This window comes from Mesoplodon densirostris, chromosome 5, assembly GCF_025265405.1.
Source record: "Mesoplodon densirostris isolate mMesDen1 chromosome 5, mMesDen1 primary haplotype, whole genome shotgun sequence".
NCBI classification, from domain to species: domain Eukaryota; kingdom Metazoa; phylum Chordata; class Mammalia; order Artiodactyla; family Ziphiidae; genus Mesoplodon; species Mesoplodon densirostris.
Window position 1 is genome coordinate 118,933,623 of NC_082665.1, and position 14,271 is coordinate 118,947,893.

General features: G+C 37.8%; 1 protein-coding gene across 4 annotated transcripts in view; it reads left to right on the forward strand.

Moving 5' to 3' along the window:
* LMLN (leishmanolysin like peptidase) overlaps positions 1 to 14,271 on the forward strand; it is a 77,276-nt gene that overhangs the window by 9,060 nt on the left and 53,945 nt on the right. For 3 of the 4 annotated variants that reach the window (XM_060099403.1, XM_060099404.1, XM_060099406.1), the window contains exons 2-5: positions 11,439 to 11,536; positions 12,169 to 12,199; positions 13,086 to 13,168; positions 13,664 to 13,787. In XM_060099403.1, the coding sequence (XP_059955386.1) occupies positions 11,439 to 11,536; positions 12,169 to 12,199; positions 13,086 to 13,168; positions 13,664 to 13,787 (336 nt within the window). Of the gene's footprint in view, positions 1 to 3,823; positions 3,869 to 3,971; positions 4,041 to 11,438; positions 11,537 to 12,168; positions 12,200 to 13,085; positions 13,169 to 13,663; positions 13,788 to 14,271 lie in introns of all 4 variants that reach the window. The other variant, XM_060099405.1, reaches the window with a different exon arrangement.

Consider the following 14,271-nt stretch of genomic DNA (forward strand, 5'->3'; position numbering starts at 1 on the left):
TAATTTATATACCATAAAATTCACCCACTTAAGTATCCAATTAAGTGATTTTTATAAATTTACAGATCTACAGAACCATCACCACAGTCCAGTTTTAGAACATTTCCATCACCCCAGAAAGATCCCTTGTGCTCATTTGCAGAAAACCCATGTTTTCACTTCTGGCCCCGAGAAACCACTCTGTAGGGATAGATAAATCCAGTTTCTCTCATACAAGTCTATTCATAGTATCCATTTGATCTTGTGTCCGTCTTGGTAACTTGTGTTTTTGAAGGATTTTATTTCATCTGAATTGTTAAATGTATTGACATAAAATTGTTCATAATAATTTATCCTTTTGTTGTCTGTAGAATCTGAGTGATAGGCATGCTTTCATTTCTAATGTGGTAATTTGGGTTTATACTGTTTTATTCTAGTCCATTCTTTCTAGGGGCTTATTAAGTTTATTAATCATTTTATTTTATTTACAAATTTATTTATTTATTTTTGACTGCGTTGGGTCTTTGTTTCTGCACATGGGCTTTCTGTAGTTGCGGTGAGCGGGGGCTACTCTTTGTTGTAGTGCGTGGGCTTCTCATTGCGGTGGCTTCTCTTATTGTGGAGCATGGGCTTGAGGCACGCGGGCTTCAGTAGTTGTGGCACGCAGGCTCATTAGTTGTGGCTCTTGGGCTTAGTTGCTCCGTGACATGTGGGATATTCCTGGACCAGGGCTCGAACCTGTGTCCCCTGCATTGGCAGGCATATTCTTAACCACTGTGCACCACCAGGGAAGTCCCTATTAATCATTTTAAATAGCCAACTGTTAGCTTTGGTAATTTTCTTTAATTATTGTTTTCTATTTCATTGTTTCCTGTTCTTTATTATTTTTCCTTTCTACTTACTGTGGATTTACTTTGCTCATATTGTTAGGTGGAAACTTAGATCATTATTTGTTTTTGTTTGTTTTTTTTCTTTTTTGTTTTTAATGTTTATTTATTTATTCATTTATTTGGTTGCACCAGATCTTTGTTGTGGCAGGCAGGCTCCTTAGTTGTGACTCATGGGCTCCTTAGTTGCGGCCCCCGGGCTCCTTAGTTGTGGCACGTGGGCTTCTTAGTTGCAGCTTGCAGGCTCCTTAGTTACGGCAGGTGAACTCTTAGTTGCGGCATGCATGTAAGGATCTAGTTCCCTGACCAGGGATCAAACCTGGGCCCCCTGCATTGGGAGCATGGAGTCTTATCCACTGTGCCACCAGGGAAGTCCGAGATCGTTGTTTTTTAGGCTTTTCTTTCTTCTCTACCATAAACATTTAATGACCTGTATTTCTCTCAAAGTACAACTGTAGCTACATTCCACAGATTTTGACACATTGTATTTTAATTATCACTTCATTCAAAGTGATAATTCATTTTTATTTTCCCTGGTAATTTCTTCTTTGATCCATGGATTATTAAAAATGTTTAAAATATAATTTCTAAATATGTGGTCCTTTTCTAGATATCTTATGGGTATTGATTTCTAATTTAGAGGTATCTTCTGTAAGATTTCAGTTCTTTGAAATTTGAGATTGTTTTATTTATACCTCAGCATACGCTCTATCCTGCTAAACTTTTCTGTGTACTAGTAAAGAATATATATTCTATAGGTATTGAGTGTAGCTTTCTATACATGTCAAAAAGGTGAGGCGATTGATGGTACACTTCAGATTTCTATATTCTTTTTTTATACAATTTTTAAAGGGTATATTCCATTTACAGTTATTACAAAATATTGGCTACAGATTTGTATATTCTTAAAATGTTTTGTCTAAGAGAGTCTTTAAAAATTTCTGAGATTGGGCTTCCCTGGTGGCGCAGTGGTTGAGAGTCCGCCTGCTGATGCAGGAGACACAGGTTCGTACCGGTCCGCGAAGATCCCACATGCCGCGGAGCGGCTAGGCCCGAGAGCCATGGCCGCTGAACCTGCACGTCCGGAGCCTGTGCTCCGCAACGGGAGAGGCCACAACAGTGAGAGGCCCGCATACCGCAAAAAAAAAAAAAAAATTTCTAAGATTATAAATGTCTTTTTTCTTCCTTTAGTTCTGTCAGCTTTTGCTTCATGGATTTTGAATCTATTGTTAGGTACATTCACATTTATAATTATGTATTTCTGAGGTATTAATCCCTTATTATTATAAAATATTACTCTTTATTTCTGGTGATACTCTCTGTCTTGAAGTCTGCTTTGCTGATATTAGTATAGCCATTTCACCTTGCTTACAATTAGAATTTTCCATCCTTTTATTGATACATTTCACTTGTCTGTGGGGTTCGTGCACGTGCTGTGTGTGTGTGTGTGTGTGTGTTTGCTTTAGGGATTACAATATGATTCTTTTGCTTATTACAAATATTTAATGTTAATATTGCCTTATCATACTGACTAGGACCTTCACTATAATATTGAATACAAGTGGTGAGAGTAGACATCTTTCCATTGTTCTTGATCTTAGGGGGAAAACATTCAGTCTTCCACTATTAAGAGTATTAGTTGCATGGAACACTACTCAGCTTTAAAAAAGAACAAAATTTTGCCATTTTCAGTAACATGGAGGAGCTTGGAGGGCATTATGCTAAGTGAAATAAGTCAGACAGAGAAGGGCAAATACTGTATGGTATCACTTATATGTGGAATCTAAAAAATGCAACAAACTAGTGAATATAACAAAAAGGAAGCAGACTCACAGATACAGAGAACAAACTAGTGGTTACCAGTGAGGGGGGTGAGAGAGGAGAACTACAAACTACTGAGTATAAGATAGGCTTAAGGGTGTATTGTACAACACAGGGACTATAGCCAATATTTTGTAATAATTGTAAGTTGAAAGTAACCTTTCAAAATTGTATTAAAAAATTTTTTTTCTTTTTTGCTGCATTGGGTCTTCATTGCTGTGTGTGGGCTATCTCTAGTTGCTGTGAGCGGGGACTACTCTTCGTTGCGGTATGCGGGCTTCTCATTGAGGTGACTTCTCTTGTTGTGGAGCATGGGCTCTAGATGCACGGGCTTCAGTAGTTGTGGCACACGGGCCCTAGAGCACGCGGGCTTCAGTAGTTGCAGCGTGTGGGTTCAGTAGTTGCAGCACATGAGCTTCAGTAGTTGTGGCACGTGGGCTTAGTTGCTCTGCAGCATGTGGGATCTTCCTGGACCAGGGATCGAACCCATGTCCCCTGTACTGGCAGGTGGATTCTTAACCACTGCGCCACCAGGGAAGTCCCTATAAAAAATTTTAATACAAAGAAAAGTATTAGTTTGTAGATTTTTGGTAGATGTGCCTTATCAGGTTAAGAAAATTACTTTTTGTTTCTAGTCTGCTGACCGTTTTTGTCATGAATGGGTGTTGAATTTTATTAAATGTCTTTTCTGCATCAATTGTTATAATCATGTAGCTTTTCTTCTTTATTCTTTTGATATTGTGAGTTACATTGATTGATTTTTTGAATGATGAACTAGTCTTGCATCCCTCTGAGATAAAACCCCACTTGATCATGATGTATTACCCTTTTTACATTTTGCTAGATTTCATTTGCTAGTGTTTTTTTGATGATTTTGCATATGTATTCATTAAGGATATTGGTTTGTAATTGGTTTTTTTTCCTTCTGTAGCTTTGTTGGGATTGGTATTAGGGTAATGCTGGCCTTATAGAATGAATTGGGAAATATTTCTTCCTCTTCTACTTTCAGAAAGAGTTTGTATACAAGCAGTATTGTTTCTTCCTTAAATGTTTAGTAGAATTCATGAATGGAGGTATCTGAGCCTGGAATTTTCTTTATTGGAGTGTATAAACTATGAACTTATTTTCTTTAATAGACATTGGACTATTGAGGTTATCTGTTTCTTCTTGATTGTGTTTTGGTAAGTCATATCTTTCAAAGAATTTCATTTCATCAAAGTTGTCAAATTTATGGAAATACAGTTTTCTTAATGTTCCCATTTGATCTTTTAAATGTCTTTAAAGGGTTCTGAGTTACCAATTCTAATGTATCAAGGGTTTTCCACACATCACCAAGCCACTCTCCAACACCAGGTAAGTGTCCCACAATTCAACTCAATTCTGACACTGTCTACCCAGAGATAGCATCAGATTCCACAGGTTAAGAGTTCAGACCTACAGCATTGCCCCTTCTCCCCTGTTTGATCCAGTGTAAGTCCAGGTGGTTACCTGTGCTTCTGACCAACCAGCTATCGGAAGTTCCAACAACCCCCTCTTTGGTTTTGATTAACTTGCGAAAGAGGCTCACAGAGCTCAGAGAAAATTTTTACTTACTAGATTACTGGTTTATTATAAGAGGATGTAGCTCAAGAACAGTCAGGTGGAAGAGATGTATAGGGCAACATATGGAGAAAGGGCACAGAGCTTCTGTGCTTTCTGAACATGTCACTGTCCCAGAATCTCCACGTGTTCACCACCCTGGAAGCTCTCCAAACCCCATCCTTTTGGGTTTTAGGTAGGCATTACATAGATATAATTGATTAATTCATTGGGCATTGGTGGTTGAACTTGATCTCCAGCCCCTCTCCTCTCCTCAGAGGTTAGAGGGGGTGGAAAGGACTGAAAGTTCCAATCTTCTATTCACATACTTGGCTCCACTGGTAACCAGTCTCCACCCTTAGGTGCTTCCAAAAGTTACCTCATTAACATGACAAAAGACACCTGATCACTTTTATCATTTAGGAAATTCCAGAGGTCTTAGAAAATTCCAAAAATGGGACAAAGACCAAATATATATTTCTTATTATAAATTACAGTATCACAGTCTGTAAAGTCTATAGTGATATGCCCTGTTTCATTCTTGATATTGGTAATTGGTATCTGCTCTCTTAGTTTGCTTAGAGATATATCAATTGTATTGATCTTCTCAAAGAACTGCCACTTGGTTTCATTGATTTTTCTCTATCATTTTTCTGTTTTCCTTTTAATTGATTTCTGTTCTTTATTATTTACTTTCTTCTGCTTTCTTTGAGTTTAATTTGCCCTTCATTTTCTAGTTTCTTAAGATGGAAGCTTAGGTCATTAATTTGAGATTATTTTTTCTAATATAAGTATTTAAAGTTATAAATTTCTAAACACTAATTACATCACACAAATATTAATTGCTGGGCTTCTCTGGTGGCCCAGTGGTTGAGAATCTGCCTGCCAATGCAGGGGACACGGGTTCGATCCCTGGTCTGGGAAGATCCCACATGCTGCGGAGCAACTAAGCCCATGCACCACAACTACTGAGCCTGTGCTCTAGAGCCCATGAGCCACAATTACTGAGCCCATGTGCCGCAACTACTGAAGCCCACGCACCTAGAGCCCATGCTCCACAATGAGAGAAGCCACAGCAGTGAGAAGCCTACACCGCAAAGAAGAGTAGCCCCTGCTCACTGCAACTAGAGGAAGCCCGCACGCAGCAACAAAGAGCCAACACAGCCAAAAATAAATAAATAAAATAAATAAACTTATTTAAAAAATATTAATTGCTTGTAATCTTATTATCATTCAATTAAAAATATTTTCTGATCTCCTTTGTGACTTCATCTTCAACCTAAGGATAATTTAAAAGTTTGTTGTTCGGGAATTCTCTGGCGGTTATGGCTTCGAGCTTTCACTACAGGGGGCACAGTGAATCCCTCGTCCGGGAACTAAGGTCCTGAAGTCCTTGTGGTGCGGCACAAAAAAAAAAAAAGTTTGATTTTCTAGTATTTGGAGATTTCCCAGTTATCTTTCCCTAATTGCATTTTAGTTATGGATAGCTGTAAACATCCTTTGTATGATTTCAGTTTTTTGTATTTCTTAAGGATTGTTTTATAGTAAAAGTTTTATAGCCAAAAATCTAACCAGGTTAACGTTCTGTGTGTACTTGAGAAGAATGTACATTCTGCTGATGTTGGGGCAGGTGGTTCTATAAATATCATTTAGGTCAAGTTAGTTATAGTGCTGCTCAGGTCTCCCATGTCCTTACTGATTTTCTGTCTACTTGTGCTGAGTTGATTACTGAGATAGGAATGTTGAAGTCACCAGCTATAATTGTGGATTTGTTTATTTCTCCTTTCAGTTTTCAGTTTTTGCTTCACGTATTTTGCAGCTCTGCTGTTAGGTGTTTACACATTTTACATTGTTATTTTTTTGGTGAATTGACCCATTTAGTGTTACATACTGCCCCTCTCTTTATTCCTGGTAATTAATACTCCTTGTTTTGAAATATACTTTGTCTAATACTAATATAGCCACTCTGGCTTTCTTTTGATTCGTGTTTGCATGATGTGTGTTTTTCCATCCTTATACTCTCAATTTCTCTGTGTCTTTATAGCTAAAATGGGCTTCTTATAGATAGCAAATAGTTGCATCTTGCTCTGTCTAGTCTGACAGTCTCTGCTTTCTAACAAGAATGTTCAGTCCTTTTACATTTAATGTGATTTTTGACATGGTTGGGTTTGGATTGGCAGTTTAGCTATTTTTTTCTCTTTGTTTCACTTGACTGTGCCTTCTGTTTTTTAGTATTTTAATTCCTTTGTTTACTTTTTAGCTATATCTCTTTGCTTTACTTTTTAAATTGAGGTGTAATTAACCAACAGTAAAATGCAATCTATTTTTGAATGTTTGCTCTATTGATTATAATATGTATCTTGAATTTACGACATCTACTTAAAATTTATAGTCATGTTAAATATGGGAACTTTTCAACAGTATAGTGTCACTATTTCCTTGTCCTTTTGCTATTACCATAATATATAATAACTCTACATATATTATAAATCTCACAATTGCAATTTTATAATTTTAGTTTTAAACAGTTAATGTCTCTAAAGAAATGAAAAGAAGAAAAGAAATACGTGTATAATTGTGTTGAAGGTCTCCAAACCACCCCAGGTTTGGTGATTTGCTGGAAGGACTCATAGGACTCAGCATATAGTTGTACTCACAGCTAAGATTTATTACAGTGAAAGGATACATATCAAGCGCAATCAGTAAAAAGAAAAGGCTCCCGGAGCAAAAACTGAAGGAAACCAGACACAAGCTTCTGATGAAATAAAATGTGTATTTTAAGGCAGGACAAGAAAATTTAAACATAAAGTTCTGTCTCTGTGTCCGTTTGGGCCTCCTCCCTCCCTCCTTGTGTGCATCTGAATTACACATTAACCAGACCTCCTCAAAGATGGGAATGCCTGCTAGATCGTAAAGATCATTTTTTTTCCCTTTCTTCTGGCACTAGCAATATAATTTCTTAAAAGAATACCATTCTTTCCCAACTCTGTAGGGGGCCGTAGTGACTTACTGTTCTCTTTGCCTTTGTACGTGCTTACCTGGACTGTATATCTTTGGTGAACTTTATGTAAAATATCAGTGTGTCATTTTGATGTATAATTCTTTGTCTTGAGAATGTATATGACTGTGCCTTTGACTTCTAACGGGCATAACAGTTCTCAGAACTTCTGACAGTCTATCTCCCAGGTTATAATCCTCAGTTTGGCCCAAATTAAATACCCTTTTCTCTTCTTAACTTGATTGTTAGTTGAATTTTTGTTGACATTTCCAAGAGTCCTCTCCTAGTGGAGTCACATAGGACATGCTTAATCCGTTTAGCAGTAACTTGTAAGAACAAGCACAAATTGTTGTCTACAGGGAAACTCGTCTGAGTCTAGTAGGAGTCCAGTGTTTTTATTGGAGATTGGTCATGTAGGCACAATTTCAGTCACTAACATTCCTGACTCTGAGAAGTAAACAGATGTTCAGCATAAACTGTATTATTTCTGTTAACAGTTTGGGCACAATGAGACTGCCTTATTGCTTAGGGAAGTTTTATGTCAGTGTAGGGACTGTACCATTCAAATTCCAGGACCAGTGAAAGGTCAAACTTGCAAGCAGGTCTTTTTAAAGATAGTAGTCTTAGGCCTGCTATGTTAACTGTTTTCTACACAATGGACTTTTGTATTTACTTATCTAACATTTCCACTTGTCCACATTCCTTCCTACAGATCTTGTATATACTGAATGTTTGTGTTCCCCCAAAATTCATATGTTGAAAGGCTAACTCTCAATATAATGGTTAGGAGATGGGGTTTTTGGTAGATGATTAGGTCATGAGGGCAGAGCCCTTATGAATGAGATTAATACCCTTATGAAAGAGCTCCTTGCCCCTTCTGCCAGAGGATACAACCAGACTATGGCCTTAAGAAACAAGAAGTGGGCCTTCACCAGGCACCCAGTCTTCTGGCGCCTTGATCTTGGACTTGTCAGCCTCCAGAACTGTGAGAAGTAAATTTCTGTTGTTAGCCACCCAGTTTATGGTATTCTGTTACAGAAGCCTGAACTAAGACAAGATCCAAGTTACCCTCTAGTGTCATTTCCATTACCATGAAGAACTTCCTTTAGTGTTTCCTATAGTGGACGTCTGCTGGTGATGAATTCTCTCAATTTTTGTTTATCTGAAATATCTTTATTTCCTCTTCATTTTTTTTTTTTTGTGTGTGGTACGCGGGCTTCTCACTGCTGTGGCCTCTCCCGTTGCGGAGCACAGGCTCCGGACGCGCAGGCTCAGCGGCCACGGCGCACGGACCCAGCCGCTCCGCGGCACGCGGGATCCTCCCAAACCGGGGCACGAACCCGTGCCCCCTGCATCGGCAGGCGGACTCTCAACCACTGCGCCACCAGGGAAGCCCTCCTCTTCATTTTTGAAGGGTAGTTTCATTGGAGATACACTTCGGTATTGAACATATTTCTTTTAGCACTTTAACTATTTGTTCCATTGTCTTCTCATCTTCATTTTTTTAAACTAAAGACTATTATTTATTTATTTGTTTGTTTGTTTGTTTTGGCTGTGTTGGGTCTTTGTTGCTGCACACGGGCTTTCTGTAGTTGTGGCGAGTGGGGGCTACTCTTCATTGAGGTGTGCAGGCTTCTCATTGTGGTGGCTTCTCTTGTCGTGGAGCATGGGCTTCAGTAGTTGTGGCATGTGGGTTCAGTAGTTGTGGCTTGCGGGCTCTAGAGTGTAGGCTCAGTAGTTGTGGCACATGGGCTTAGTTGCTCTGCAGCATGTGGGATCTTCCTGGACCAGGGCTCGAACTTGTGTCCCCTGCATTGGCAGGCAGATTCTTAACCACTGCACCACCAGGGAAGCCCTTAAAGACTATTTTTTAAAAGCAGTTTTAGATTCACTGCAAAATTGTGAAGAAGGTACAGAGATTTCCCAAATACTCTGTTCCTCCTCATATGCATAGGCTCCCCTATTATCAACATCCCCAACCAGAGTGGTACTTTTGTTATAATTGATGAAAATATATTGACATATCATAGTCACCCAAAGACCGTAGTTTACATTAGGATTTACTCTTCGTGTTGTACATTCTACGGGTTTGGAAAAATGTATAACGACATGTAGCCATCATTACGGTATCATACAGGGTAGTTCCACTGCCCTCAAAATCCTCTGTGCTCTGTCTATTAATCCCTCACCCCTCCATCCCTGGCAAACACTGATCTTTTTACTGTGTCCATAGTTTTGCCTTTTCCAGAATGTCATATAGTTGGAATCGTATAGTATGTAACCTTTTCAGATTGATTTATTTCACTTACTGATATGCATTTAAGGTTCCTCCATGTCTTTTCCTGGCTTAATAGCTCATCTTTTTAGCTCTGAATAATATTCCATTGTCTGGATGTACCACTGTTTATTTATCCACTCACCTCTTGAAGAACATCTTGGCTGCTTCTAAGTCGTAGCAATTATGAATAAAGCTGCTATAAACATCCATGAACAGGTTTTTGTTTGGATATAAGTTTTTAACTCATTTGTGTAAGTACCAAAGAGCATGATTGCTGAGTGGTTATGGTAAAAGAATGTTTAGTTTTGTAAGAAACTGCCAAACTGTCTTCCAAAGTAGCTGTACATTTTGCATTCCCACCAGCACTGAATGAGAGTTCTGTTGCTCCACATCCTTGGCAGCATTTGGTATAGTATGTGCTCCAGATTTTGGCCATTCTAATAGGTGTATAGTGATATTTTGTTGTTTTAATTTGCATTTCCCCGATGACATATAATGTGAAACGTCTCTTTGTATGTTTATTTGCCATCTATATACCTTCTTTGGTGAGGTATCTATTAAGGTTTTTGGCCCATGTATTACTTGGATTGTTTATTTTCTTTTTCTTTCTTTTGGCCGCGCTGGGCATGGCATGTGGGATCTTAGTTCCCCGAAAAGGGATCGAACCTGGGCCCTCTGCATTGGAAGCGCAGAGTCTTAACCACTGGACCGCCAGGGAAGTCTCTCATTTTCTTACTGTTGAGTTTTTTTTGTTTGTTTGTTTGTTTTTGTTTTGTTTGCGGTATGCGGGCCTCTCACTGTTGTGGCCTCTCCCATTGAGGAGCACAGGCTCTGGACACGCAGGCCCAGCGGCCATGGCTCACGGGCCTAGCCGCTCCTAGGCATGTGGGATCCTCCCGGACCAGGGCACGAACCCATGTCCCCTGCATCGGCAGGCAGACTCTCAACCACTGCACCACCAGGGAAGCCCCCTTACTGTTGAGTTTTAAGAGTTCTTTGTATATTTTGGATAATAGTCCTTTATCAGATTTGTCTTTTGCAAATATTTTCTCCCAGTCTGTGGCTTGTCTTCTTATTCTCTTGATGTTAACCTTCATTGAGCAGAAGTTTTTAATTTTAATAAAGTTGAAATTATCAGTTATTTCATTCATAGATCATACCTTTAGTGTTAATATCTAAAAAGTCATCACTATATCCAAGGACATCTGGTTTTTCTCCTATGGTATCTTCTAAGAGTTTTACATAGTTTTGTGTTTTACATTTTAGGTCTATAATCCATTTTGAGTTAATTTTTATGAAAGATATAAGGTCTGTCTCCAGATTCATTTTTTTTTCCCATGTGAATATCCAGTTGTTCCAGCACCATTTGTTGAAAAGACCATCTTTGTTCCATTGTATTGCCTTTTGCCTTTTTTCCTTTGTCAAAGATCAGTTGAATGTATTTATGTGGGCCTATTTCTGGGCTCTCTATTCTGTTCCATTGGTCTATTTGTTTCTTCTTTTGCCAGTACCACACTGTCTTGATAATGTAACTTTATAGTAAATCTTGAAGTCAGGTAGTGTCAGTCCTCCAACTTTGTTTTTTTCTTCAACATTTTGTTGGCTATTCTTGGTCTTTTGCCATCTATACAAACTTTGGAATTAGTTTGTTGATATGTACAACATAACTTGCTGGGATTTTGATTGGGATTCCATTGAATCTATAGATGAAGTTGGGAAGAACTGACATCTTGATAATATTGAGTCTTCCTATCCATGAGCATGAACTGTCTCTCAGTTTATTTAGTTCTTATATTTTTTCTGGGTATTACACTTGAAATTTAGTTTACTAATTTTAAGTTGGGACCTCAGTTAGCTAATCTATACATTTTTTTCAAATCTGTTCCTTTTTTTTCAGGTCATAAATAAGGTCCATCTTAAGGCAAATCATGTTGTAAAGAGAGATGTTAATGAACATTTAAGAATCAAGACTGTCTACGATAAAAGTATTGAAGAGTAAGTACACCATTATTTGTCATCTTTTTTATTAAGAATCAAACTATTGAAAATATTTTCATCTGTTACCTGGAGTTCCATAAATGGAACTAGATGCTAATGTACCCTCAAAATGGAATTAAGCTAAATATGCTTTTTAGTTTAGAAAGATGAAGGCCATGGGATATGATTTAAATCTATACATCATGAATAATTTAAACACACCAGTGTATATCTACTTATGTGGTCAATAACAGACCTGGAAGGCACTTAAGTACTTGGAGGAACAATAAGACAAAATACTAATATATACAATAATAAGAACATTTACAAAATTATTAACCAGAGAGATGATATTGCCTAATTTTTAATTTCGAGTAAGAGGGTGTCCAGAAAAGAGATAAATTATGAATCTGTAGTAGTTTATGAAGAGCTATTGGGAGTAGCTGATGTCTTTCCCTATCTTTAACTTCCCAAATGAATGAGACAGTATGTGATCAACTCTTAAATGCTCATTGAGATTTAGAGGGACTGATATGGCATGCTTCCACAAAGCATTCCTTGGGACTCCTGCCAGTTGTATTCTGAACAAAAATGAGATAGTGGTTTGCCCTCAGCATGGCAATCTTTATGTTTTATGTCATTATTTTCAGGTTGCTCCCTGAGAAAAGACACCTTGTAAAGGTATGTAATAAATACTCATAGCTTGAATTGGGCACTGAAAATGGTGCATTTTATTGTATGTAAATTTTACTTCAGTAATGAAAAACATACACATGACTTTTGTGAATGACTGAATAAAAGGTGTTGGTAGTGAATGTATTTCTCATTATCACCAAGGTGTTTTTGTGATGCACTCACCAAAACTTTGTTCATATTTGATATTAAGTTAGTCTTCTCATTTTATAATTTGATATTAAATCATTCTCTTATTTTTTACTTGTCCTCTTAAGTTTTAGGGGAGCAGAGAGCATGCTTCGGATAGGATGAAAAAGACGATGTTTTAAAAACATTGAGAACACTGTTCTCTTGGTGGAAATGCTCATTCTCCTGAAGATTAATTGGCCTGATAGTATGAAATGCCAAGGTCATTTATAGAGGTGCTAGCCTCATAAGTTTTTTAACTGTTACAGAGGCACACACACACATTAAGCAAATTCATTATGGGCCACAGAAATGGGTGAGGCTAAAGTAGGTCTTCTAAATATAAGATTTTCTTAACATAAACTACCTTCATGTTGGAATAATCTAAATCAGTCTCAAATTTAAAGTAAGATTAATAGTTGTGATTTATGTTTTATAATATTCTATTTAAATGGGGTAGGGAAGGAACTTTCTGGTGTTCTTTCCTCCAAACTAAACTAGTAAATGAGGAAATTCCTTTGCTCCTAGACTCAATCTTTCCCCAGCCCTAGTCACATAACCTTTGGCTAGTACCTATATTCCAGAATTATAAGGCTTTTTCCTTCTTTCCCCTTAGTCATTAATATCCTATGCTTACTTGTTTTAAATATAGTTTATCTTTTAGCTGTAATTCTGACTGTTTTTTTTTTTTCCAATTTTTATTTAGACCAAACTTTTTCCACAAGCTGTTTCTTATTTAGAGAAGACTTTTCAGGTTCGTAGACCTGCGGGCACCATATTACTTAGTAGGTATGTCACATTACACACAGGTCATTTTCTTCAGTTGTTTAGTACTCTGCCCTCCCCATTCTGTCAGTATGGCAAATTGTGAGATTTATACTGGAGTATTTTATTATGCTGGTTCCTGGAGACCAAACTGTAAGATATTTAAAAAGAATAAAAGAACATCTGTTGGGTAATCATTCTTTCCCCGATTTTCCATTATGAGGTGACCCACTGGATCTTTTCCTTGGGTATAGTTGTACCCTTTTTCCCATATCCCCTTTCTTCCTCCTTCATGTGTGCAGTATTGGCTTTTGAAGTATTTGAGTGTTTGAAAACCCAGATCAGAAGGATTTGCCATGGAACCAAAATTCTTTCTTAGACTACTTTTCTAACTAAAATAGTAACTATTATAAATGAACTAAATATAGCAGCTACTAGTTTTTTACAATGTTTTAACTGCTGTGAACTCATCTTTATTTTTTTTTTGTAATTAAACTTTGATGTACAAATGAACTGAAGACAGTGTGCAACAAACCAATACCAATACCTACGGAAGGAAAATGATCACCATAGATGCTGTACTGAGGAATGTGCAGAGCATACCAAATGTGGCCCCATTATAGTGCCTGAGGAGCACCTCCAGGTATTTCACCCTGCTCTTAGCAATGTTCTTATTATTTAGGATAAACTTAGGACAGATTTTCAATCTGTGATTGTCACTAAGAAGATTTTACAGACTTAAGTTCAAAAGCTTCATTCTCTACCAAAAGTAATCACAGTTAGGTGTGCTGATTTTATTGTTTCATTGGTTTTCAAGTGAATTTAATTTTTTTTTCTTTTTTCAATTTATCTCTGGGGCTGCTGAATCATTTCTGCTTAGGACTTTATCTTTGCCCTCCAAAACATCTTTTAGCAGCTATATACCTCAGAATTTTTTAATTTATTTATTTTTGGCTGTGCTGGGTCTTCATTGCTGTGCGCGGGCTTTCTCTAGCTGCAGCAAGCAGGGGCTACTCTTTGTTGCAGTGCACCGGCTTCTCGTTGCAGTGGTTTCTCTTGTTGCGGAGCACGGGCTCTAGGCACATGGGCTTCAGTAGCTGTGGCGCACGGGCTTAGTTGCTCCGTGG